This window comes from Cololabis saira, chromosome 9 (genome assembly GCF_033807715.1).
Source record: "Cololabis saira isolate AMF1-May2022 chromosome 9, fColSai1.1, whole genome shotgun sequence".
NCBI lineage: Eukaryota > Metazoa > Chordata > Actinopteri > Beloniformes > Belonidae > Cololabis > Cololabis saira.
The window spans coordinates 8744438-8771073 of NC_084595.1; the positions used below are offsets into that span (position 1 = coordinate 8744438).

The 26636-nt window shown below is 35.8% G+C and overlaps 1 protein-coding gene across 1 annotated transcript; it reads left to right on the forward strand.

The window, feature by feature from the left end:
• Nucleotides 1-12623: 12623 nt before the first annotated feature.
• Nucleotides 12624-21693, forward strand: prkab1b (protein kinase, AMP-activated, beta 1 non-catalytic subunit, b). Its single transcript, XM_061730399.1, has 8 exons — nt 12624-12943; nt 14275-14498; nt 15495-15664; nt 16475-16568; nt 16660-16774; nt 19380-19513; nt 19632-19700; nt 20803-21693. The coding sequence occupies exons 2-8, from the start codon at nt 14361-14363 to the stop codon at nt 20878-20880; spliced, it is 798 nt and encodes a 265-aa protein (XP_061586383.1). The 5' UTR covers nt 12624-12943; nt 14275-14360; the 3' UTR covers nt 20881-21693.
• The last annotated feature ends 4943 nt before the right edge of the window (nt 21694-26636 follow it).

Consider the following 26636-nt stretch of genomic DNA (forward strand, 5'->3'; position numbering starts at 1 on the left):
CTTTCTTGTCCGGCAAGTTTTTCCCACTCAAAAAACTGGTCTTTGTCATTCACACAGACTTTGCCATGGTGTAAAAGCAGTACTAGAGTTGTAAAAAGAAATCGGGGGATTTTATCATATGGGGACAGATAATTTGTGCTGATTACAAATAATATAATATATTACAAATAATAGCAGTGACCAAAACACCTGCAGAAATACTGCAGGAATGACATAGCAGCAGTTAAATGCAGCCTTCTGTAAGCTTTAAATATCCACTGGGCTTACATCAAATACATCAAAACACAACAATAAAAAACAGTTTTCTGAACTTATCAATATGACTGTCCTTCACAGGATAAGTACAATGGATCACTGCAAAAACTCACAATCTTAACAAGAATATTTGTCTTATTTCTAGTTAAAATGTCTCATTTTAGTAAAAGAAATCTCAGTACACTTAAAACAAGACTCATCACTGGAAAAAAACACAATTTTCAACTATTTCTGTATATTAAGTATATTTTCACTTGAAATAAGTAGAACAATCTGCCAGTGGAACAAGATTTTTTTTGAATATTTGTCTTATTTCTAGTTAAAACAAGACTCATCACTGGAAAAAAACAACAATTTTCACCTGTTTCAAGTAGATTTTCACTTGAAATAAGTAGAAAAATCTGCCAGTGGAAAAAGATGTTTTTGCTTGTAATAAGAAGATAAATCTTGTCCCACTGGCAAATTTTTCCTATTTATTTCAAGTGAAAATTTACTTGAAACAGGTGAAAATTGTCAAATAAGTTATTTTTCTGGTGTTATTTTTCTGGTGATGACTCTAAATGTTGAAATAGCAGTAAAACCACATTCATTGATGAAATGACATAAGGGATGGAAAGGAGGGATGGCAGTTTTACAGGGGGGGTGATTTTAACTGTTTTTATTTCAGGGGATATGCCATCCATCCCCCCTCATCCCCCCTCAACTCCAGTACTGTGTAAAAGTATTGAAATAATAGCACATCTTTCTGGTTTACCTGTTTTGAACCAGTGAAGTATATTCTGCCCATCTCCTGGTTTTGGCCCCAGTCCCTCTGTCCCTCTTGAGCTGATTTCTCTCTTCCATCATCACTGCTCCGCTGCCTCCCCTCCCAGTCTCCCAGAGTCTCGGCACCGTGGAGTCCACCCTGCTTTTGCTGCTCAGCGGGATGAAGCAGATTGTTATGAATACCAAACCCACACCGGATGGAAGCTTTAATTTCTTTTTGGAAAACTGGGAGGCTCAGGAGATTCCCCCTAAGAGGAGCGACCTCTGCCTCGCCGTGCTCACCTGCTCATCAGTATCGCTGGTCTTCTCTGTTCTGGTGAGCTGCATGATGGTTCTAAAGTCAAAAAACCTAACTATTAAACTGTAATCAATCGGCTTTAGGACAAAATACTGAATGTGCTGTTTTGATTTGTTTTACTGTTTATTATGTGAATTTACATCCGTATCACACTGATACAAATATTGTGCTTGAAAAAAAAAAGTCAACTTTTTGCATGAGATTATTATGTAGATCAAGAAAGACTAGTCTTTGTATAAACTACTTAATTTTATGTATGTAAATAATACATTTTGCAAGTACAGTCAACTTAATTGTGTTAAGTTTACTTTATTAAACTTAATTTAATTTATCAAAATTAAGTTGACTCTACTTGAAAAAATAAGTTGATTTTACTTGCAAATAAATTTTGAACATACTAAAAATTAAGTAGTTTATACAAAGACTAGTCTTTCTTGATCTACATAAAAATCATGCGAAAAAGTTGCCTAAATTGTTTTAAAGTAGATCAAGCAAGATATTTTTTACTGTGGTTTCTACTTAAACAAATAAATCATGTTTCATCTAAACGTTGGTCAATCTGCCCAATAGATTAAAATTGTTAAAGGAAAAGTAAATACAACAAGATCATTGCTTGTTGTTTGTGTGTAAATGAAAAGATTCCTGGGATTCACATAAATACTGCTGGTTAAGGAAACAAAATGCACAATGTCTTGTTTTTTTAACAAATGCAGATTAAGTTCAAAACTAGATGTATTCATGTAAAGCAACAAACTTCATTTTTTATTGTTAATATCACAGATTTAAATATGTTATATTTACATGCACTTAGATTTATTTTTTTCACTTCATATTTATTTGGCCTACTTCTCATAATTAACAAAACCCTCTGCTCAAAATGTATGTCTAATTTGTAGACTGCCCAAGTCCATGTCCATTCTTGCAGCTCTCTGGTTACCACTCATCGGCTGCAGGACCAAGGTCCAAACACTTTCAAGCATTAGCAAGGAGCAACGCATTTAGATTTGTCTCAAGTCTTTGAGACTTCCAAGGGGACGGAGCTGAGTCAACATGCCAGCAGCAGCAGCTGCTGCATTGTTGTGGGTAACAAGATGAGGCATGCAAGGACAGCCATCTACTTTTTATCCTGTGTGGAAACACTTACCAAAATACAAATACAAACTAGAAAAGGCTGTATTTCCTTTGAAAATGCAGAGTTGAAATCTGAGATGATGAACGAGAGCCGAACATTGCTGTTAATACAGCTGAACTGCTGGAAATGTGAAGAAAATTGTAAAAATGGAAGAAGAGAAAGGAGAAAGAGGAGCTAAAGGGAACGTTTGCTAAAGAGTACTCCCACTACTCTTACTTTCAGCACCACCCCCTACAATCAGGAAGCTGAGAGGCAAAAGCTGTTTTAATTTCAGCTGTAGCGCTGTTAATATGCCACTTTATTAAGTTTTAATATTTTTTCAGGCGTAAAAGTAACCGTTAAGATCCCCAACCTGGGCTCAGTTTATCCAAATAACGCCTGTTAAGAAATTTGACCCAATGTTTTCGGAGATGATAAGAGCCGCTGGTCCGGGGAGCAGCAGCAGCCGGAGTACAGACGTGATCGCCAGGTCAACCTGCGCCGTCGTCCCGGGGAGAAACCTGCAGCTCTGTGGAGAATTACCTCTGGCTGAAATAAATCATTTAGGAAGATAAATGTTGGTTTAATAGATGAAATCTAACAGTTGTAGCTACGCCTGTTAAGAAATTTGCTCCGAAAATTTCGGGATTTCGGCCTGCCGGCTCCGGAGCTGATTTATGGTTCCACGTTAAATCAACGCAGAGCCTACGGCGTAGGTTACGTAACCTATGCCGTAGGCTCTGTGTTGGTGTAACGCGGAACCATAAATCAGCCTTTATTCTGGTGTGATCTTCGGCAAACGGGCAAACGAGTGATTATGTACATTTACTGAGTGAATATTATGAAAGTAAAATATATATTTCTCGCTAGAAATGTAATCAAAACGCATTTTTATGCAGAAACTAACTCAAAATATTGATTTTATTCACTAAAAAATAAGAAATGTCTGCCATGTTTTTTTTTTGGATTCAGTCCCCAAATGACGACGAAAAGCATTCTGGGAAATTTTTCTGTCCCTAGATCAGCTAGTGAGCATCGGAAATCCCTCGATCCGTAGGGACAGATTCATAGCCACTACACTACTTTTCTTCACTACCACTATGAATTGGGACACCACTACCCTCACGGGAACGCGCAAACTTTAGGGGTAGGGATGAAAACTAGGGGTAGTGATAGTATTGGGACAGGGCCTAAGATCAGCTGGAGAAAGAGGAGCTTTTAGACAAAAAGTTGACCTCAAAAGTGGAATATCAGCTGAAAAGGAGAATGAGAGCTGAAGACGGGAAAACAGAAATGAAGAAGAATAACCTCAAGGCAGCAAGATGAGTTGAAGAGAAGAAGATTGGCTGAAGAAAGAAGTTGAGGATGACCAGCTGAAGAATTTAGCAAAACTCTTGCCGAATGATCAAATTCAGCAAAATTTTGCAAAGTGACTGAAAGCCGTAAAAGAAAAAATAAAATTCTTGGACTGTATGAAGAAGATGAAAAACCTTTTGAATAACTAAAACCTTGAAATTCATCCAAATAAAGATTAAGGGAAAGAAGAAGGTGTAGAAGGGGGAATAAAGGGAAGGAGAGGGTGAAGAGGACAGGACAGAAGACTGAGTGACAGAAATGTATCCACTGATATGGTGTTATAATTAAACAATTTTCTATCTGTCTCTGCCTGTTATCATCTGAAACCAGAATTTAAATGATAAAAATCTGGTGTTTATGTTCATGTATATCCAGTACTCAAGTTGTAAAAAAAAATCAGGGGGGATGGTGGATTTTATCATATGGGGACAGATAATTTGTGCTGATTACAAATAATATAATATATTACAAATAATAGCACTGACCAAAAAACCTGCAGAAATACTGCAGGAATGACATAGCAGCAGTTAAATGCAGCCTTCTGTAAGCTTTAAATATCCACTGGGCTTACATCAAATACATCAAAACACAACAATAAAAAACAGTTTTCTGAACTTATCAATATGACTCTGTCCTTCACAGGATAAGTAAAATGGATCACTGCAAAAACTCAAAATCTTAACAAGAATATTTGTCTTATTTCTAGTTAAAATGTCTCATTTTCGTAAAAAAATCTCATTACACTTAAAACAAGACTCATCACTGGAAAAAACAACAATTTTCACCTGTTTCAAGTAGATTTTCACTTGAAATAAGTAGAAAAATCTGCCAGTGGAACAAGATTTTTTTGCTTGTAATGAGAAGATACATTTTGTCCCACTGGCAGATTTTTCTACTTATTTCAAGTGAAAATGTACTTGAAACAGGTGAAAAGTGTTATTTTTCTGGTGTTATTTTTTCTGGTGATGACTCTAAATGTTGAAATAGCAGTAAAACCACATTCATTGAGGAAATGACATAAGGGATGGAAAGGGGTGTGGCAGTTTTACAGGGGGGGATGATTTGGACCGTTTTTATTTCAGGGGGGGATGCCATCCCCCCTCATCCCCCCTCAAATCGAGTACTGTGTATATCTGTGTTTGTGTGTGAGTCTCAGTGTTTATGGATTAACAGCTGTTTTACTCACAAAGAGTGACTGAGAGAGATGCTGTAAGGGAGTTGAATGAGAGCCAGTCTGCTGAATAATCAGTTGAAACTCTACTGAAAAGTAAAGAAACTGCTGAAATCAGGTGAAAATGGGAAGAAAATGGTCAAATGTAGCTCAGACATTTGAAAACTATAGAAGAAGAGAATGAGAAGTAAAAGATAGGATGAGACACTGAAAAGAGGAAGATTAGCTGAAGAGAATAAAATCAGCTGAAGACAGGAGGATGAGTTGAAGATTAAGTATGACTTCAAGATGGGAACATCAGCTAAAAGGAGGTGACATGAAGAGAAGAGAAGCAGAATATAAGAAGATTGGATGAAAAGAAAAAGATTAACTAAAGAGAAGAAGATAAGCTAAAGACGGGAAGATTAGCTGAATGAGAGCAGACCGGTCACCTGACGAGGGGATGGATATGGACAGATGGACATTTATGAAGCCGGTCGAGCTAGAGACAGAAACATCAAGACATACGGAGAAAGATGGAAGTAGGATGGAGGGATTCACATAACTCTGCTATTAGAAGTCTCCTCAAGTACAATGATTACATTAAAAAGTATATGTGAGCTCCAGCTGTCAATCACAGCACCTCCACTGCCGGCTAATGTAATTATAGAACAGAGAAGGGAGGGGGTCCAGTTGCCACGGTAACCAGGGAGCAGCATGGAGGCTCATAGCTCTCTATGCTGAACATTCTGGGATGCTGAACATTCTGCATCTGAGATCTGATGTGAATGCTGCATTTTTCATTAAACTTTAATTGTAATATTTCAAAAACTAAAACATAAAAAAAAGCGGAATCCAATGGTTAGAGTTTAAGGTATTGTAAGTCTTTTAAAGTGTGAATGGTGTCTCTAGCTGAAAGTATGCTGAATGATCAGTCTGCCATAACCCTAGAAAAGAACTGTTGAATTCTGTTGAAAAAGCTGAGAAAATTGCTGAAAACAGCCACAAAATGTACAGAAAAATGCAAAACACTTCAACAAAATGCAGACATGACATACAGGACTGTCTCAGAAAATTAGAATATTGCGATAAAGTTCTTTATTTTCTGTAATGCAATTTAAAAAAAAAAAGTCATACATTCTGGATTCATTACAAATCAACTGATATATTGCAAGCCTTTTATTATTTTAATATAGCTGATTATGGTTTACAGTTTAAGATTAAGATTCCCAGAATATTCTAATTTTTTGAGATAGGATATTTGAGTTTTCTTAAGCTGTAAACCATGATCAGCAATATTAAAATAATAAAAAGCTTGCAATATTTCAGTTGATTTGTAATCTACATGTATGTAAAAAAGAGGATCTGCACACTTGGATCAATGCAAGAATCTTTAATAAATCAACCAAGCTTTCGGTCAGAAGACCTTCATCAGGGCTGTTAATAGTTGATAGTGAATAGTTGATTTGTAATGAATCCAGAATGTATGACAATTTTGCATTACAGAAAATAAAGGACTTTATCAATATTCTAATTTTCTGAGACAGTCCTGTATGCAATTAGTGTACATCAGCTAAATCTGATGGTGGAACAAAGGTATAAAGAGTGTAAATTTAAAAATGAGTTGCAGAACTAATAAAAAGGATTGCCTAGTTATATGATGGGCATAAACATACACCGAGTGCTTGAGTCTCACCTGATTTTGTGCATGACTGGACTCAAACCAGAACCCACATACACTAGCAATACATGATAAACTTATTAAAATATACAACCTTGGGAAATATTTCTAATAGGGAGCAGAAGGCAACATGATACTGTACAATTGGCTCTACCTGGTGGTCAGTCATGGTAACATGGATCTACCTGTCTGTTGTCAGACATGTACACTACTAGAAAGCTGCAGTCTGAGGTTATGGAGACTAATGAGCAGGCAGGATCAGACAGACGTGAATGAGAAGGATTTTCCTTAAGTGCATTGTCTAAAAACGTTTTAATGCTGTGGGAAAACCGGTGATCCTATCACAATCATTTTGATACTGAATTTCACTGGAGACAGGAGAACACTGATGTATTTTTTATTTTCAGTTAAAACAAATCTTAAAAACACCAATGACTGAGCTTTTCTATGGAGAGTATACCCTGACAGAAGGAGTTTGTCTTTCTGAGGCTCATATCTCAAGTTCAGTAAATCACATAGCTTTGAGAGACATATTGGGGGCAGATCATACATGTTTCTACATATTGAGCCTGAATCCGAAATATACATTTTGACGCCTGCTGTCACTCTGGGTCATGTTACCTCCACTCTAATCCTTCTCCATAAAGACCCATTATAAATGACAGGACTGTCTCAGAAAATTAGAATATTGTGATAAAGTTCTTTATTTTCTGTAATGCAATTAAAAAAAAACTAAAATGTCATACATTCTGGATTCATTACAAATCAACTGAAATATTGCAAGCCTTTTATTATTTTAATATTGCTGATTATGGCTTACAGTTTAAGATTAAGATTCCCAGAATATTCTAATTTTTTGAGATAGGATATTTGAGTTTTCTTAAGCTGTAAACCATGATCAGCAATATTAAAATAATAAAAGGCTTGCAATATTTCAATTGATTTGTAATGAATCCAGAATGTATGACATTTTTGCATTACAGAAAATAAAGGACTTTATCACAATATTCTAATTTTCTGAGACAGTCCTGTATAACTGTAATCGCCAGTCTGTTGTAGAGACAGGGAGAGTCTGTGAAACATTTCAATCACCATCTTTGACCTTTTCTATGTAGCCGGGGCTCTGAAAACAAGTCTGGTGTCTGGTCCACGCCAAATGAGAAGAAAATGTTGGTGGAATAGTCCAGAATTGTTTTTGTTTCTTTAGCTTTACCAACAAAAAAAACAATTCAAATTTAAAACCACTTTTACAGCAAAACTACACAGAATTCCATCTTAATAAAGTTCAATTGCCAGTAAAATAAAATTGTAATCAAAATCTGAAATCTAAAGTTCAGTGTTTTTGCAGTTTTTGCAAGAGATCATATTATACTTTTACTTCCTTTAAAATCTTTGAGATTTGCAACTAACTGTAAAAGCTGCTCGGACACTTACAAGCACCAGGAAGAGAGAATACAGGTCATAACCTTGGATCCCTCTGTTGACCTTTTGTTTAATGTAAATACGAACTTAAGCCTCATGTACAGTGTAAAACCTCCCTGAGTCTAAATTATTTTACGAACATGTTTATTGTGTTTAAATGTGGAAATTGCTCAGTTGAAAATTTCTGATTTTAACTCAAAAGAAGTTGAAATTCCTTTTAGGAATAAGGCTGCCCTCTGTAGGTCGTATTTACAACTGAAGTCTGATTATTATTTGTATAAAATAAAAAAAACTAAGCCCAATAAACATACAGGATTGTACGTAAAGCTGCCACCTCAGTGAGAGAAAAATACATTCATTATCACAATATAACGTGATAATAAAATGCATAAACAATATATTTTTCAAGTTTGTACAATATGTTATCACGTTTTTACAATATTGTATTTCATGTTTGAACAATATATCAGGTTATTAAAATATACATGTACAATATTTGATCATTTTATTACAATAAAATATTATGTTCTAGAAACATAATGATATATTATTCAAACATGAAAGATATATTGTAATAGGGTGATAAGTTATTGTACAAATGTAAAAAATATATTGTTAGACCGTCAACATTTCACATTATAACGTGATGTGGCTCTAATTTTCTTTAAAAGATGGTGGCAGTTCTACGCTTCGGTAGTATTGTCTTTTCTTGACAAATTATAATTAATTAACCAGTTTTTGAACATTTTTTATCTGAATATTGTTGCAATAGCTTCCTTCCTTCTTTATATATTCATCTATTACCTGTATGTTTGACTTACCTTTGTGTGTGAAAAGTAAACCTATAATAAGAATACATTTGCATAGCCTCACTATAATTTGTGTTGTTTCATATTCATCAGTGCTCACAGATTTAAGGCTCCTGTTTTCTTTGGCCCGCCCATTTCCTGCTCCATGAATACTAACACACTCAAAATGCATTTTAAACCATTTATTTTACCTCCAAGGGAACAATGTCACCGTTATCTATAGTAAGTAGAACTGAGTATTATTGAAGGATAGCCCTTTGAGATGTAACATCTCATTTTTTGAAGGGGGTCCCATAAAACATACAACATTACAATAAATCACATTACAGTACAGACATACATGACATAAAACAAACACACCCCCTCCCACACACAACCTCTACCCATATGTCTAGTTACAAAGTAGGCTAATTGAATAACCGAAACAATGAGATAAACATAACATAACAGAGAGAAAAGAAAAAAATATATACAAATAAATAAATAAATAAATAAATAAAAATAAATAAATAGAAAAAAGGACAAAAAAAATACATAAATAAATTAAAAACATAGGCAATTTGTTTTAAGATGAGAATATAATGACAACTTAAAACAATGAAAAGAGGTAATAGAACGCAAAAAGAGGGGAAGATTATTTCAATCTGATGGAGCTTTAAAATAAAATGATCTTTTACCAACCTCTTTTAAAATTCTAGGAACAAAGAAAAAAGGAAAATTCATATGTCTGAGTGAGTATGGAGAGTTATATAGAATCATGAGTTCTTTTAAATATGGAGGACAGTGAAAATAAACACATTTAAAAAGGAAGTGAAGCCAGTGAAATTGCCGTGTAGATTTGGGTTGAAACCAGTTCAATGAATCAAACATAAAACAATGATGTTCTGAAAGAACAACGTAACACAAATCTACATAATGAATTTAATAATACAGTCAGAGGTTTAAGATGGGTATCTGGAGTATTTTGATAAACAATATCTGCATAATCAACAAGTGGTAGTATGAGTTTAGAAATTAGGAAGTGTGAAACAGTTGATTGAACTCACAATGCATTTTAAACAATCTATTTTACCTCCAAGGGAACAATGTCACTGTTATCTACTGTATAGTGACCAATTAGGCAAAATATGCTGATGTGTTTAATATGAATACTACAGTTTTATAGCATAAAAGCTTTAGAGTTGTACTGCAGCAAAGAAAAGTTGTTTAAAATTAGGCACCATTTAGTAAAAAAAAACAAGATTATGGATGAGGAAGAAATAAATGAGCAAATGATGTGTTAAAGTTTGACTGTGTGCGTTGGAGCTTTACTGATGGAGCCTGACAGGAGGTGCTGGGCGACTTCTACCTGAATACTGATGACACTGCTCATCGTTATCTGGACTGCATACAGTAACACCCTGAAACTGGATAGCCGTGAGATCGTCTTAGAGGACACTGACGGACTGTGAAATAGAGACTGCTGAGGTCCAGAAATATACAACAACAAATGGGGAAACAAAACTATTTAGAAAGAATAAACTAAACTGATTTGGTGTTGCATTATTCTGCCCTAAAAGTGTCTGAACAGCTAACACTATTTACCAATTTCCGACATTAAAACATGTCTCCATGATTATACATATAAAAATAAAAATAAAGTGAAAGTAAAACAAACTAATCTGTGATCATTAAACCAATTTTCATGACATTTATAGGGATTCCTCTGACCACAAAAATGGAAAAACCTATTGATTAATTTTGATGGGACGATCAATTCATAGCTACATGCCAACCGAACTTGTTGCTGCAGGGCTCTTTGGCGTGGATCTATGGTACTGTGTTGTCTTCTTTTCCCTTTAGGAGTCAACAAACTATAACCTGAAATACATCAAGTGCATTTATATAAACCAGTAAATCTGTCGATATATGGGGACATAAGATTGGCAGTCTGGACTAATATAAAGCTTCAAAACCGTGTCTCTGAAAACCCATGACGTGACAGACTAGTCTATTTAAATAGTTTATTTAATACTTTTAAAGTCTATGGAAACTACTTAAATTTCGGAGAACGATGTTTACATACAGGACTGTCTCAGAAAATTAGAATATTGTGATAAAGTTCTTTATTTTCTGTAATGCAATTAAAAAAACAAAAATGACATACATTCTGGATTCATTACAAATCAACTGAAATATTGCAAGCCTTTTATTATTTTAATATTGCTGATCATGGCTTACAGGTTAAGATTAAGATTCCCAGAATTTTCAAATTTTTTGAGATAGGATATTTGAGTTTTCTTAAACTGTAAGCCATGATCATCAATATTAAAGTAATAAAAGGCTTGCAATATTTCAGTTGATTTGTAATAAATCCAGAATGTATGACATTTTTGTTTTTGTAATTGCATTACAGAAAATCACAATATTCTAATTTTCTGAGACAGTCCTGTATGAGAATAACCAGTGGTCATGAAAAATATCAGCTGGAAGGAATCTCGGAAATGTTAAAAACCAATTCGCCAGTAGGGGGCGCCAGTTGTTTTTTTTAGCCCGTCTTTTAGCCAGTCATATTTAATTTGAATGAAATATTTGTAGATTCAAATTGAATGTCTATTTCGTTGCGTCATTTTAAAATTGAAGTATCATCCAAACAAAGCTCCCTCTCTAGTTGGCATTACTTTGCTCGGCCTCCAGGCAGCACTAATGAAAATGTGTCGCACCAATCTGTTTCAAAGTCACAGTCAAAAGGCCTTAAAAGCTCCATGACCAATATTTCTTGAGGTACAAGTTAAAATATCAAGAAACCCAAATCCACTCTCACACTCTTTCAGTGTTAAAATCCAGCCCCACTAACATCATTATTGTTGAACTTCAATTCAACAGTTGAATGCATGAGCGTCAGTGTCGCAGAATATTATGGGTTAAATACTTAGAGAAAGACAGGTTTTACCATAGACATCTATACGTATATATATAGACGTATAGATGTCTATGGGTTTTACCCCCCAGCCCTAGTTTACCTGCTACGGAAGAGTATTAGGGCCAGGCAGGAGAAAAATAAAAATAATATTTTAGAGGAGGAATTTTCTCCATTATGCACTTCGAGAAAAAAGTCGAAATGTCAAGAAAAAAGTCGAAATGTCGAGATTAATGTTGAAGTACAATTTGGAGAAAAAAGTTGAAATGTCGAGATTAATATTGAAGTACAATTTCGAGAAAAAAGTCGAAATGTCGAGAAAAAACTCGAAATGTAAGTCGAAATGTCGAGATTAATGTTGAAGTACAATTTTGAGAAAAAAGTTGAAATGTTGAGAAAAACGTCAAAATTTCGTGAATAAAGTTGAAATGTTGAGGAAAAAAATCGAAATGTCGAGATTAATGTTGAAGTACAATTTTGAGAAAAAAGTCAAAATTTCATGAAAAAAGTCGAAATGTTGAGCAACAAAGTCGAAATGTCGAGAAAAAAGTCGAAATGTCGAGAAAAAAGTCAAAATTTCGTGAATAAAGTTGAAATGTTGAGAAAAAAGGCTAAATTTCGACTTTATTCACGAAATTTCGACTTTTTTCTTGAAATTGTATTTCAACATTAATCTCGACATTTTGACTTTTTTCTCGAAGTGCACCATTAAAAAGAATCTTCCCTTCTCAGATATGTTTTCTGTATGTTATATAATAGATTCATGGTTTTCTCCTGCCTGGATCTAATCATAGATATATCTAAAGGCCTCTATGGATCTCGGGCCGTGAAGGGTTAACGTTTCCCCGACAGCGGGCTGGCAGGCGGAAGAGGCGGGTTTCCTCTCCGCCCTCCAGTCACACTCACATTTCCACCGAATGGCGAAAATATCCGAAAGACGGCTAAAAACGGGAGGACGAAAAACTCAGACTTGAACAAAAGAGGAACCCCCGTGCTGCTAAAATAAAGAAAAGTGCAGGTGAAAGCAGGCGACGGCTCAGCCGGGAGTGTTTTCATCGGGATTCACTTCTGTCGCTCAAAGAGGAAACAGCGAGGACTTCAACCTTCCTGCGACCAAAACACTGCAAACACATGTAAAACATCTGCAAACAGCTGGAAACCAGGCTGCTCCGCTCCGCCGGACCCGCGGACACCTCGGTGGGTTTCACTTTCTTTCCCACCTGCTTTCAGTTTCAGTGATCTGAGTCCTATGTTGCAGAAAAGCCTGAATTATTGATCCGCGTTAAATCGACGCAGAACTAAGGAACCAGGTTACGGCGTAGCCTACGGCGTAGCCTACGGCGTAGCCTACGGCGTAGTGGTGTGCGTCGCCGCGTACCTTACGCCGTAGGCTCTGCGTTGGTGTAACGCGGAACCATAAATCAGCCTTAAATTGTTGGTTTTGTGCGGGATCCAGGGTCGCCACCCGTGCCTTAAAATACAGAATCTTTACGAAATTGGGAATTAAAAGTTAATTAAATACGGCCATATATTATGCTCTTATTTATTGATGTAATAATATACAGGTGAAGGTCTGAACATTTGAATATATTGCAAAACTTCATTCGTAGTAAATTCAACTAAAGGTCAAACAAATATTATTTCCTGCTACATTCAAAGTGAGATATTTCAAGGCTTTTATTTGTTATAATTTTGGTGATTATGACTCACATTTTATGAAAACCCCAAATAAAAAATCTAAAAAAATTAGAATATTTTATGAAATCAATAAACAATTAAATCATCAAAATTATAACAAATAAAGGTTTAACATATTTAGTTTTGCATGTAATGAGACTGTAATATATTAGTTTCACATTTTAAGTTGAATTATTGAAATAAATTAATTTTTACACCATATTCTTCACCTGTAGGCTATATTCTACATCTTGGCGGATGAGGACATACAGGACCGTCTCAGAAAATTTGAATATTGTGATAAAGTTCTTTATTTTCTGTAATGCAATTTAAAAAAAAAAAAATGTCATACATTCTGGATTCATTACAAATCAACTGAAATATTGCAAGCCTTTTATTATTTTCATTTTGCTTATTATGGCTTACAGTTTAAGATTAAGACTCCCAGAATATTCTAATTTTTTGAGATAGGATATTTGAGTTTTCTTAAGCTGTAAGCCATGATCAGCAATATTAAAATAATAAAAGGCTTGCAATATTTCAGTTGATTTGTAATGAATCCAGAATGTATGACGTTTTTGTAATTGCATTACAGAAAATCACAATATTCTAATTTTCTGAGACGGTCCTGTAGCATAGGAGGATATTTCAGTTGTATGGTTGTCTGTCTGTACAGTCATGCAAGTTCAATGCTATTACAGCACTTTAAACTTTAAAGCAAAGCATTTTGTTTTTTTCATATAAAATAAACACATTTCTATGCAGTTTAGAAGTTTTGGGGATGTACCTTTTTTTTTTTTTGGCGCCTGCGCTGCTGAAATCAGGGTATCCCTTATTTCTATTTGTGAAAGGTGGCAACCCTAGGCCGGGATCGCAGGCCCTGCGCGTGAAGAGTCGCCGGTTGGAGTCCCGGGGGTTTGATGCCAGCAGGATCAGGATGGGCAACAGCAACAGCGACAGGTCCGGCGGGGAGAGGGCGTTCAGGGACGCGGCGCCGGGGGGGAAGGACGCCCGGCCCAACATCATGCTGGACAGCACGGACGACGCAGACTTGTTCCAGAGAGGAGACGCCAAGGTGACCCAAGCTGCTATGGCTTCTTTAAAGGGTTATAATAACACACTATGAACAGTAAACTGGTATATACAATAATAATAATAATAAGAAAAATAAATAATAAGAAATACTGGTATATAAAAAAAATAACAGATGGATATTTACATAATTGCACGTTGCAGTGAATGCAGTTGCAGTAGCGCTCTCTGTCGCAATAAATAATCGATAAACTGACGGCAAATATAGATATTTTGTTACAACACATAATGGATTTACGCGGTTGTCACTGCACTATTGTTCATGCACTTTAATTTGTCCAGCTGTACAGTGTTTACATTTACAGGACTAGGAGGCAGTGAGGCACTATACAAATGCACTTTCTTTGTACATTGTACACCTCCAATACCTCAATTAACTGTCAACTTTTGAAAAGAGCACCGATTTCCTTATAATGACTCTCTTTTATTGAGAAATATTGGATGATTAACAACTTTTAGTCAATACTTTGTCATGCAGCCAAGTCACTAAAGTGACCGTTACCGTTTACATACATTACCACTTGATTACTGAAAGAAAAATCCAACAATACATTTATCTAAAATGTACTAAAACAATTTATACATTAGTGTTCCACAATTTCTCATTATTTTTGTATAAATGTCTAGCAAAAAACACACATGGCTTTTGGCTGCTGTCGCTGTTAAAAGATGTTTAAGAAGAGAAACTTACTTTGATGTCTGTTGCAAAATATTTAGTTTTCTTTCAAAGAGTTACTTATTTTGTGTAATCTGATTACATGATCCTAATTGTTAGCAACAGGGACTTTTCTAAGCAAATAGTATAATATCCACAAGTTTTCTGGTTGCTTTGCAAGATACTGACAATATGTGTTCAATCATAAAAACTACAATAGAATCGGAGAAATGTAGGCTTATAAAGATTCTGTGCACTTTTCTGAAGCGTTCAGGGTTAGGGTGGTATCGTTGGGTAACATTGAAGCTGTATCATTCTGCCCAGGCTCCACAGGAAATACAGGAATTTCTTGCATGGCAGCAAGACCTGGACTGTGACGCTAAAAGTCCAACGCAGGCCAGACCGACCGTGTTCAGGTGGACGGGGGTCGCCAAAGAAGTCTACGTGTCCGGCTCCTTCAACAACTGGGCCACCAAGATCCCTCTCAACAGAAGGTACCGTGACCCCTGAGACCTCTGCTTTAGCAGCTGTTTTTAGCTCTCTTGAACGTGACACGGGGTTATCTCCAGTACTGGAGTTGAGGGGGGATGAGGGGGGGATGAGGGGGGACGGCATCCCCCCCTGAAATAAAAACAGTCAAAATCATCCCCCCTGTAAAACTGCCACCCCCCCTTTCCATCCCTTATGTCATTTCATCAATGAATGTGGTTTTACTGCTATTTCAACATTTAGAGTCATCACCAGAAAAATAACTTATTTGACAATTTTCACCTGTTTCAAGTAAATTTTCACTTGAAATAAGTAGGAAAATCTGCCAGTGGAACAAGATTTATCTTCTTATTACAAGTAAAAAAGTCTTGTTCCACTGGCAGATTTTTCTACTTATTTCAAGTGAAAATTGTTGTTTTTTCCAGTGATGAGTCTTGTTTTAAGTGTAATGAGATCTTTTTTTACTAAAATGAGACATTTTAACTAGAAATAAGACAAAAATTCTTGTTAAGATTTTGAGTTTTTGCAGTGATCCATTTTATTGATAAGTTCAGAAAACAGTTTTTTATTGTTGTGTTTTGATGTACTTGATGTAAGCCCAGTGGATATTTAAAGCTTACAGAAGGCTGCATTTAACTGCTGCTATGTCATTCCTGCAGTATTTCTGCAGGTGTTTAAGTCATTGCTATTATTTGTAATATATTATATTATTTGTAATCAGCACAAATTATCTGTCCCCATATGATAAAATCCACCATCCCCCCTGATTTTCTTTATTTTTTTAAACTCGAGTACTTGTTATCTCTCTAACATAGTAAGCAGAACTTTGTGGCCATCATGGATCTGCCCGAGGGAGAGCACCAGTACAAGTTTTGCGTAGATGGACAGTGGACTTTGGATCCAACTGGGGTAAGTAAGAAAACTATCCTTCCTCATACAAAGTGATTGTTCCTGGTCATGCAGTCGACTGTATCACATTTCTGCTTATGCTTTCTCACAGCCCGTAACCACGACCAAAACTGGAACAGTCAACAACATCTTGCAGGTGAAAAGAACTGACTTTGAGGTTTTTGACGCCCTCAGGATCGACTCGGAGGACTCAGCAGATGTTTACGGTAATGGTACCTGCATCTTTGACTTGTGATTACTCAGGACAAACTGCACCTTCGAGAAAATACGTGTCAAAAAACTAAATCTGCATTATATTAATTATTCTGACATATAGGAAGGAAAATTACGGAAGAGTATTAGGGCCACGCAGGGGAAAAATAAAAATAATAATTTAGAGGAGGAAGATTTTTTTTTTCATTATGCACTTCGAGAAAAAAGTCGAAATGTTGAGAAAAAAAATCGAAATGTTGAGAAAAAAGTCAAAATGTCGAGATTAATGTTGAAGTACAATTTCGAGAAAAAAGTCGAAATGTTGAGGCAAGAAGTCAAAATGTCAAGAAAAAAGTCGAAATGTCGAGAAAAAAGTCAAATTTTCATGAATAAAGTTGAAATGTTGAGAAAAAAGGCGAAATGTTGAGAAAAAGTCGAAATGTCGAGGAAAAATGTCGAAATGTCGAGATTAATGTTGAAGTACAATTTCTAGAAAAAAGTCGAAATGTTGAGAAAAAAAGTCGAAATGTTGAGAAAAAAAGTCGAAATGTCGAGAAAAAAGTCAAAATGTCGAAAAAAAAAGTCAAAATTTCGAGAATAAAGTTGAAATAGGCTAAATTTCGACTTTATTCTCGACATTTCGACTTTTTTCTCGACATTTCGACTTTTTTTTCGAAGTGCACAATAAAAAAAAATCTTCCCCTCTCAAATATTTTTTCTCCTGCATGGCCCTGATACTCTTCCGTAGAAAATGACCAAATCCATTTTAGAGAGAGAAAATATAAATGATCTTTAATTTGATGGCAGCGATACATCCAACAAAGTTCCAGGCATGTTGGGTTACACTGCTCATTTAACACTTCAGCTGCTCAGCAGCCCGTGCTCATCAATATCTGTTCTCCCACTCATGGTGCAACATATATTTAAACGTATAAGAACGATCTGTGCGGCGGGCAAGCCCGGTTAGCACACACACTTTGGACCTCGTTTGTGAGAGTTGAGCAGAAGGATTTTGTGCAATAGCTGAACTTTTACCCTGCTCTTGTCTCCGACCATGCGTGGAGCCTCTGTAAATAAGTAGTGCTTTAAATATCTCTTGTCATTATCACACTTTACAATGTTAATGCCTTATATGATCTGTTATTTTCACAATATGCAGATACATTTAAACACTTGTTTTGAACAGTTCCCTTTTTGATTGATTGGAGCTATAAAAAAATGAATTATGTAGGTCAATAAGCTTTAAATAAGCTACAATTAAGGAAATTGTTGTGCTGTAAATGTTAATCTAGCCCAGGGGTCGGCAACTCAAAATGTTGAAAGAGCCATATTGGACCAAAAACACAAAAAACAAATATGTCTGGAGCCGCAAAAAATGAAAAGTCTTGTATAAGCCTTAGAATGAAGGCAAATGGCGAAAGGTGAAATGTTGAGAAAAAAGTCGAAATGTCGAGAAAAATGTCAAAATGTTGAGAATAAAAGTCAAAATTTCCAGAAAAAAGTCAAAATGTCGAGGAAATAGTTAAGATTTTGAGAAAAAAGTCGAAATGTTGAAAAGTCGAAATGTTGAGAAAAAAGTCAAAATTTCAAGAAAAAAGTCGAAATGTCGAGAAAAAAGTCAAAATGTCGAGGAAAAAATCAATGTCGAGATTAAAAAGGAAGAAAAAAAGAAGAAAGTAGAAAAAAGGAAAAAAAGGTCAAACATTTTTGAAAAATCTAGCTAAAGAGCCGCATGCGGCTCTAGAGCCGCGGGTTGCCGACCCCTGATCTAGCCATTACTTCATGTGTTTCCTGTATCGTGTGTTGTAAAATCATCCGTCTCCATGAGGTGTTATTTCTGCTGTTATAGAGACAGTGATTTTCTGCAGCAGTGAGTTTTGTAGATGCAGATCTTTTACCCTCCCTGGATCATGTGGTTATACTGATCATAGTTGAGGTCTGAGGTTTCCAAGAGGAGCTTCTGTCCTCCGCTTTTGCACTTGGACGTTTACCAGAATCTCTGACTCTTTTAACAATAATTTGCACTGTAGGCGGCTCAACAGAGGTTTAATTTTGCATTGAGAGTTATTATTATTATTATTATTATTATTATTATTATTATTATTGTTTATTTGATTTGACTTTTCTTTTCCGCCGAGTGTGACCTTGTAGAGAAAGCTCAACAGCGTGGAGGCTCATTTGTTATCAAATCCTGTTATTCTCACCTGTAATCAGTTAATCAGCTCTTTAAAGACTGCACGACTTATGTAATTATTCAGTTTTATGTCTTTTCTTTGCTTCTCCACAAACTTTATTTTTTTCCTTTTCATTGGGAGGACAGTTTTAGTCTTGTCTGTATCGTCCAAATACAGCACATTTGGTCAGTAATGAGACAGAAAATTACTTCCTTTTGTGCTCATTAAATTAAATCATTTAAATGGATAAACAAACTCAACATTTATATGTAAGTGATATTTTAAAAACACCCTGTGTTTATTAGAAAATGTATTTGTAGTAAGTTTTTGGTTCACCTGGGAAAATATAAGACAGTCGTTATTAGTTCATCGAAATGTAATTTTAATTACATTTATAATGCCCGAGGGCTATATTTAATAATTAATTTGCTCAACCCCACCCCAGATCTATCCAGTTCCCCGCCGGGGCCCTACCAGCAGGAAGCTTATGCAATCAAGCCAGACGACAAGATCAAACAGCCTCCCATCTTACCGCCACACCTTCTCCAAGTGCTGCTCAACAAAGACACCGGCATCTCTGTAAGTCGGGACTCGCTTCTGTTACACAAGCTCGTCTGCTGACGCTCCTCACGCCAGAAACGGAGACTCGTGTCTGGAATCGAGCGTAAATGAACTGTTCTTTTGAATGTCCCCACAGTGTGACCCGACGCTGCTGCCAGAGCCAAACCATGTCATGCTCAATCATCTGTACGCCCTCTCCATCAAGGTACCGCCCGGGAAACGTCCCAAATCACTAAATAAATCACGTCAACTGTAGTTTGAGAAGTATTCTGACGCTGTTTCCAAGGGCATAGGTTTGCATAGGGACGGTAGGGACATAACACTACCAACCTTACAGGAGGCTCAAATTGTCCCCACCAACTTTTAAGCAACCTTATTTGCATTATATAATGAGTTCAGATATATAGGTAATTTAGATTGTCTTCCCAAATGTTGTAAGGATAGAATTGACCCTACCATTATTAAGTGAATTATTTTCATTATGTTCAGACTTACATTTACCCCTTTTCACTTGCTGAATGTGCTGGTACATTTTTTTTTTCCTCAAACGCACGTTTGATTGGCTGATGACCCGAGAGAAAAAATAGATAAGAAATCAAACCCCCTTCTCCCCAATTTTCATTTACCGGTATATTTTATTTATGTGGTCTTAAAGCAGCCCAAAAGGGCTTTCATTTTTTGTTGAGTTTGACTGTGCTTGTGGACAAAAGCAGTAGTGTTTAACCTGAAGGAAGGTTCCATTTTTATTTATTTTTGTTTTTTCAGTTATATTTAATTTATTTATTTAGACAGACAATGTTGAGTGGTCTTAAGACAAATGTGTATTTTTTGCATTCTGGATAGTTAAGAGATTATTAATACGTTTGTATTTATGGTGTATGTAAATATAATTTAAGTTATGTTCAAATATTGCAATTTAAATTGCTAATAAAATCCTGGAATATTCTGGAAGTTTTCAAAATGTTTCTTTAGTAGTTTTTGAAAACAAAGGTTTGAATCGAAACGTGTATCAGGTGAACCATTACACATGAAAGTTAGTATAAGTCAATACAGATTTATTTTGCATTGATCATTTAGCCTATCAATTAATTAGGTTCATATTCGTGACAAATGTAGCCCTGACCCCGTTCACCCAATCTGTTTGGTCTTATTAATGTCCCGTCCCCAGCAAAAAGTGTACATGCAGTTTATGCTGTTATATCGTCCCTACCAATGTTGAGACCAAACCTACACCCTTGGCTGTTTCCCTCATTAAAACTTTGCATGCTGTTGGTAAAAACCTGTTTGACGACATTTGTGTGTTTCAGGACGGGGTGATGGTTCTCAGCGCGACGCACCGCTACAAAAAGAAGTATGTGACCACGCTACTGTACAAGCCCATATAACCCAAAGAAGCACAATCTAGACTCTTGTTTTGAAATAATAACACATGTATTATTCTACACGGCTGCTATTTGTTCTGTTTTTTTGAAGAAGGACTTAAATCTGCTCCTGAAATCGGAGTCAAATGTCACCAAAGTCTCAAGTTTGTTTTGATCCACTCTGATTGTGCTGAGATTACTTTAGTTCAACGTACGTAGTAATGTTTTTCATGTTAGGGGAAAAATTATCTTAATGATCCAAATCAAACAAAATCCCATTGGATGTTTTTTAATTGTTTTTATTTTATGATCACTTGACCAAGATTTACTCGGCTTACTTTATAAATAATGTTTCTTTTCTGTAACTACAAGTAGCTTTTTGTCTAAATTGAACTAACCAGTTGAACCAAGTCTAATATACTTTTTATAACCTTAACTTCACCATTCCTTTCTGTCTTTGAAAATAGAAATGTCTTCTTTTTTTTGAATGTTTAAACCACCTCACTTGATCAAGGTAGCTAAATGAGTTTCCATGTGCAGTACGTCTGTGGTGAAGGGCGAGTAAAGATAAAAAAGGGGGGAGACATTTACTTCTCCCCCTGGTTGTGTGAACAGGGTCAAAGCCCAAAGATGTGGTTTTAGGTATTTGTGCAAAGCTGCTCGAAGCCTCAACTGCTGTATAAAGTATCTCTACATTTGTGCCAACAAACACAAGGAAGCTGAGACGCTGGAGATGAACCGTAAAGCCTTGCTTTGCAAGTATAAACTCAAACTTCCTTTACGCCATATTTCATAAACCAAAAGGTCATTAAAGTACAAAAGATTGTTGTAATTTAACTTTTTTGTTTGTTTTTTTTGACTCGGTCATTACACGGTGGGCGTTGGGATCCGGTCGTTGTTTTTGGGGCGTGTGTTTGGTCGGAGCAAAGCAATTCGCTGCCGCGATGCATCAGCCTGAGACTTACTGCTCTCAGCTGCAGAGACAGAAATGAGACATGAATGAAAAGCTGATGAATGATAACAACAGTTACAGGCTTATAAGCTGATTTTATTTCACCTTTATTTAACCAGATAAAAAAGACCCATTGAGGTCAAGACCTCTTTTCCAAGGGTGACCTGGCCAAGGAAGGCAGCAGCACACGTCCACACACAAATAACAGCAGTCACGAAATAAACATTAAAATGAGAGTGCAAACTGTTTAGCAAATAAAGTGCAATAGTGGTGACTTCAATAATATGTAAAAAAAACAACCACTTCAGAGTTCATTTTTAAAATTTAAAAACACAGGCACTGCCGAAAGGATTCTCGTTGTCGGTTTTTAAGAAGTTAGCGAAAGGCTTCAAATGAAAAAAGTTCAGGCATTTTCAGGTATTCCACGCAGAGGGTGCAGAGAAACTAAAAGCTTTTTTCCCCAATTTAGTCCGAACACGAGGAACAGCCAGGTGCAAAGTGTCATTCGACCTTAAAGCACAATGGCTTTTAGTTCTCTGGAGAAATAAACATAAATAAACAGGAACCAAGCCAAGAAGAGCCTTATAAATCAGTCATCCAGTGTGTAAATCGTCTAACATTCAGAGAAGGCAAGCCAGCTTTAGCATACAATTCACAGTGGTGAGCATCTTTGATTTTCTGGAGTACACTGCCACAATCACGAATACTGCTTCAAACTTGGTGGTGCCAAAAGAAAAAAGAAGCCGTATTGTAGATCCTGTACGTGTAGCTCTACTGCGAGGAGCAACGAGCTTGTCCTAAAGGTTTCATGCGTGCATGTCCATAAACTTCAATGTCCAGAATTATTTCTTTTTGGATATGTCAATCCATTTATTTGCATATTGAGCCAAAAATAAGTATCATCAGTACTCGAATTGTAAAAAAAAACAATCAGGGGGGATGGTGGATTTTATCATATGGGGACAGATAATTTGTGCTGATTACAAATAATATAATATATTACAAATATTAGCACTGACCAAAACACCTGCAGAAATACTGCAGGAATGACATAGCAGCAGTTAAATGCAGCCTTCTGTAAGCTTTAAATATCCACTGGGCTTACATTAAATACATCAAAACACAAAATTAAAAACAGTTTTCTGAACTTATCAATATGACTCTGTCCTTCACAGGATAAGTAAAATGGATCACTGCAAAAACTTAAAATCTTAACAAGAATATTTGTCTTATTTTTAGTTAAAATGTCTCATTTTAGTAAAAAAATCTCATTACACTTAAAGACTCATCACTGGAAAAAACAACAATTTTCACCTGTTTCAAGTAGATTTTCACTTGAAATAAGTAGAAAAATCTGCCAGTGGAACAAGATTTTTTACTTGTAATAAGAAGATAAATCTTGTCCCACTGGCAGATTTTTCTACTTATTTCCAGTGAAAATTTACTTGAAACAGGTGAAAATTGTCAAATAAGTTATTTTTCTGGTGTTATTTTTCTGGTGATGACTCTAAATGTTGAAATAGCAGTAAAACCACATTCATTGATGAAATGACATAAGGGATGGAAAGGGGGGATGGCAGTTTTACAGGGGGGATGATTTGGACCGTTTTTATTTCAGGGGGGATGCTGTCCCCCTCATCCCCCCTCAACTTGAGTACTGTATATATATATGTATGTATGCATGCAACATGACAGAGTGATGCCACACAGCTCTTCCAGCTGCAACACTTTACATGTGGACTAATTTATCAATGTCTAGTCAGGCATTCTCCTATTTTATATTCATCATTTTAGATACTTTTTAAAAACTGTCCCATTTGTTCTTTGTTTTGTGAAGTGTGAACTTGCACAGGTTTTTTGCAAACTTCAACTAAAAATAGTTTTCCAAAATACAGCTGAGCAAACAACTGCCCTCGCTGCAGTTTCCACGTGATGTTTAAATGTTAACACAGAATAAGAGCAACATGTCATGTGCAGTCATGGGCAAAATCCTTAACAGCAGACATTTGTTGGTCTGGGGTGTGTAAACACAATGCTAATGGGGAAAGAAATAAGCAATGGGTCCTACAGAAGTGAAATGATTTTGAACAATAATGTGAAAATGTTTTTAAAACAATTTCCAAACCGTCTGGAGCTCAATATTGTACCGAGAGAAAGGTTATTCACAAGCTCAGGACATTCAGCGAAGCTGCCAGACTTCTCAGGATTCGTCATTCTGTCCAATATTAGATCCCCGAGATAAACTGTAAAAAACAATTATAAAAAGGACTACGGTCTTTTTTGCTTTTTTAATCAGTAACGTCCTCATTGTGTTTTCCAGTATTCATCTCAGTCAGAGTCTTAATTGTAGCGGTGAGATGCCGGTGGCACCAGCTTTATGAGTAAAGGTTATGTAGTAATGTATGCATTTGTGAGAAGACACAAAAGTATCATTTAATAAAGAGTCATGAGATCTTTTCTTTGTTCCTCTAGACATTTATAATCCCCCCCCCTGGCGACTATCGACAGGATGTCTATGATATCAGTCCAAATCATACAACTTCTTATTTTAGCCCATCACTGAGGGCTGCAGTAGATTAGGAGAAGACGTCCTCGCCTTTGGACGTCCCTTCAGTGTCAGCAGTGGTGGACAGTAACGGAGTAAATTTACTTGAGTACTGTACTTAAGTACATATCCAGAGGGTTTATACTTTACTTGAGTATTAGATTTCTTTGGTACTTATTACTCTTACTTGAATACATTTCCAAGACAAATATTTTTACTTTTACTTGAGTAAATTTCTAGGAAGGCTGAAAAGTACTCGTTACTTTCAGGTCTGCTCTTTTTTCTTCTTCCCTAAAATCCTATTGGACACAAGCTGTTTTTGTCAAAGGAGGAGACCTATCACAGTGCACGCTCTCCACTGGGATGTACGTAAAGCGGAAATACGTCAAGCCTCCTCAAAACGATACCGCCAAAGTAGCCTGCGTTTATCAAGACAGAGTTATTGAAAGCAGAGATGTAGTTTTTTGTAAAGCAGTGGTCTTTGAGGGGGATCCAGACTTAGTTGGATGGTGCAGGTTCATTTGGTTTCAGTCCATGATTGTTAATAAACTCTGCATCATCTGCTGTCCTCTTATGATCCCATTCATTTAATTTGTTTTTGGTGTTTCTGCAGGTTTTATATAACATTGTGGTTCTAAAAGCAGCACATCAGTGCAGCTGGTTTCAAAGAGTTAATTCTCAGAAACAAGAGTTAAAAGATCCTTAAATTAATTTAGAAAAAATATAGTAATTTACTGATGTGGAAAATAAGAAATTTACTCTTACTCTTACTTTTACTTAAAGTAAATTTAAAAGCATTTACTTTTGGATACTTAAGTATCTTTAAAAGCAAGTACTTTTCTACTCTTACTCGAGTAATATTTTGACTGAGCTACTTTTACTTGTAACGGAGTAAATTTTGACCAGCAGTATTTGTACTCTTACTCAAGTACTGGGGTCGAGTACTCTGTCCACCTCTGAGTGTCAGTTATTTTAGAGTTTTAAAGTTTTAGAGTACACATCATACGAAAAATCACACGAGTTTTACAAAAAAAGGGGGATTTTCATTTTTCTTTGTCTTCATGTACAGGACTGTCTCAGAAAATTAGAATATTGTGATAAAGTTCTTTATTTTCTGTAATGCAATTTAAAAAAAAAAAAAAAAAATGTCATACATTCTAGATTCATTACAAATCAACTGAAATATTGCAAGCCTTTTATTATTTTAATATTGCTTATTATGGTTTACAGTTTAAGATTAAGATTTCCAGAATATTCAAATTTTTTTAGATCGGATATTTGAGTTTTCTTAAACTGTAAACCATGATCAGCAATATTAAAATAATAAAAGGCTTGCAATATTTCAGTTGATTTGTAATGAATCCAGAATGTATGACATTTTTGTTTTTGTAATTGCTTTACAGAAAATCACAATATTCTAGTTTTCTGAGACAGTCCTGTATGTCAGTACTGTCACGATTTTTGGGTTTTGTATTTACAGTCATGTTTTATTTTGAAAACCCATGTCTTTGTGTTTAAGTTTTGTCTCGACTTCCCTTGTTCCCGTCTGCCCTGATCATGTGCACCTCTGTCTCGTCAAGCCCTCTGTGTATATCTTGTCTTGTCTTTGCCTTCGTCCCTGCGGATCCGTGTTTCCCGTCACGTTTTGACGTTTTACATTTTAAATCCTGCTCAGCAGCGCTTTTTGTTTGAATTTAATAAACCATGTTTTTGGGAGTCCTTCCACCTCCGTCTCCTGCATCTGGGTCCTACTCATCCGAACTATGACAAGTACTCAAACATAGTTGCTCATTAAAATGAGTTCAAATTTTAATAAGAAGAAATTATTAGATGTATGCAAGGTGATCATCAAGTGTCTTTAAGAATATTTTAACTATGTTTCAGATGAGTTGATGGTTCTCGGCGTAATTCACATCCATACTTAAAGAAGCGCGTGACCTCTCTACTGTACAATGCGATATACCAGACTCTTATTTTGAAACGACAACAGGGTCATTGTCAATCCTGTCAACCATGTTGATGGTATGGTGTAAGTAGATATATACATAGATATAGAGCAGATACAGTATAGTGTAAATATATTTATATGGGCATGTGTGTACAAATATATAGACATATTCAACTAAGGGTATATTTGTAATAATAATAATAATAATAATACATTTTATTTGTATAGCGCTTTTCTAGGCACTCAAAGACGCTTTACACGAGTAAAAATCATAAAAGCAGTACACTCAAAGACGCTAAAGACACTTTACAATAGTATAAAAATCATAAAAACAG

Bases quoted from the DNA above. Each gene is read 5' to 3' on its own strand.
- prkab1b (XM_061730399.1), top strand. From the start codon at position 14,361: ATGGGCAACAGCAACAGCGACAGGTCCGGCGGGGAGAGGGCGTTCAGG. The intron at 15,665-16,474 runs GTACCGTGACCC...TCTCTAACATAG, and splicing joins AAGATCCCTCTCAACAGAAG to TAAGCAGAACTTTGTGGCCA. The intron at 16,775-19,379 runs GTAATGGTACCT...ACCCCACCCCAG, and splicing joins GGACTCAGCAGATGTTTACG to ATCTATCCAGTTCCCCGCCG.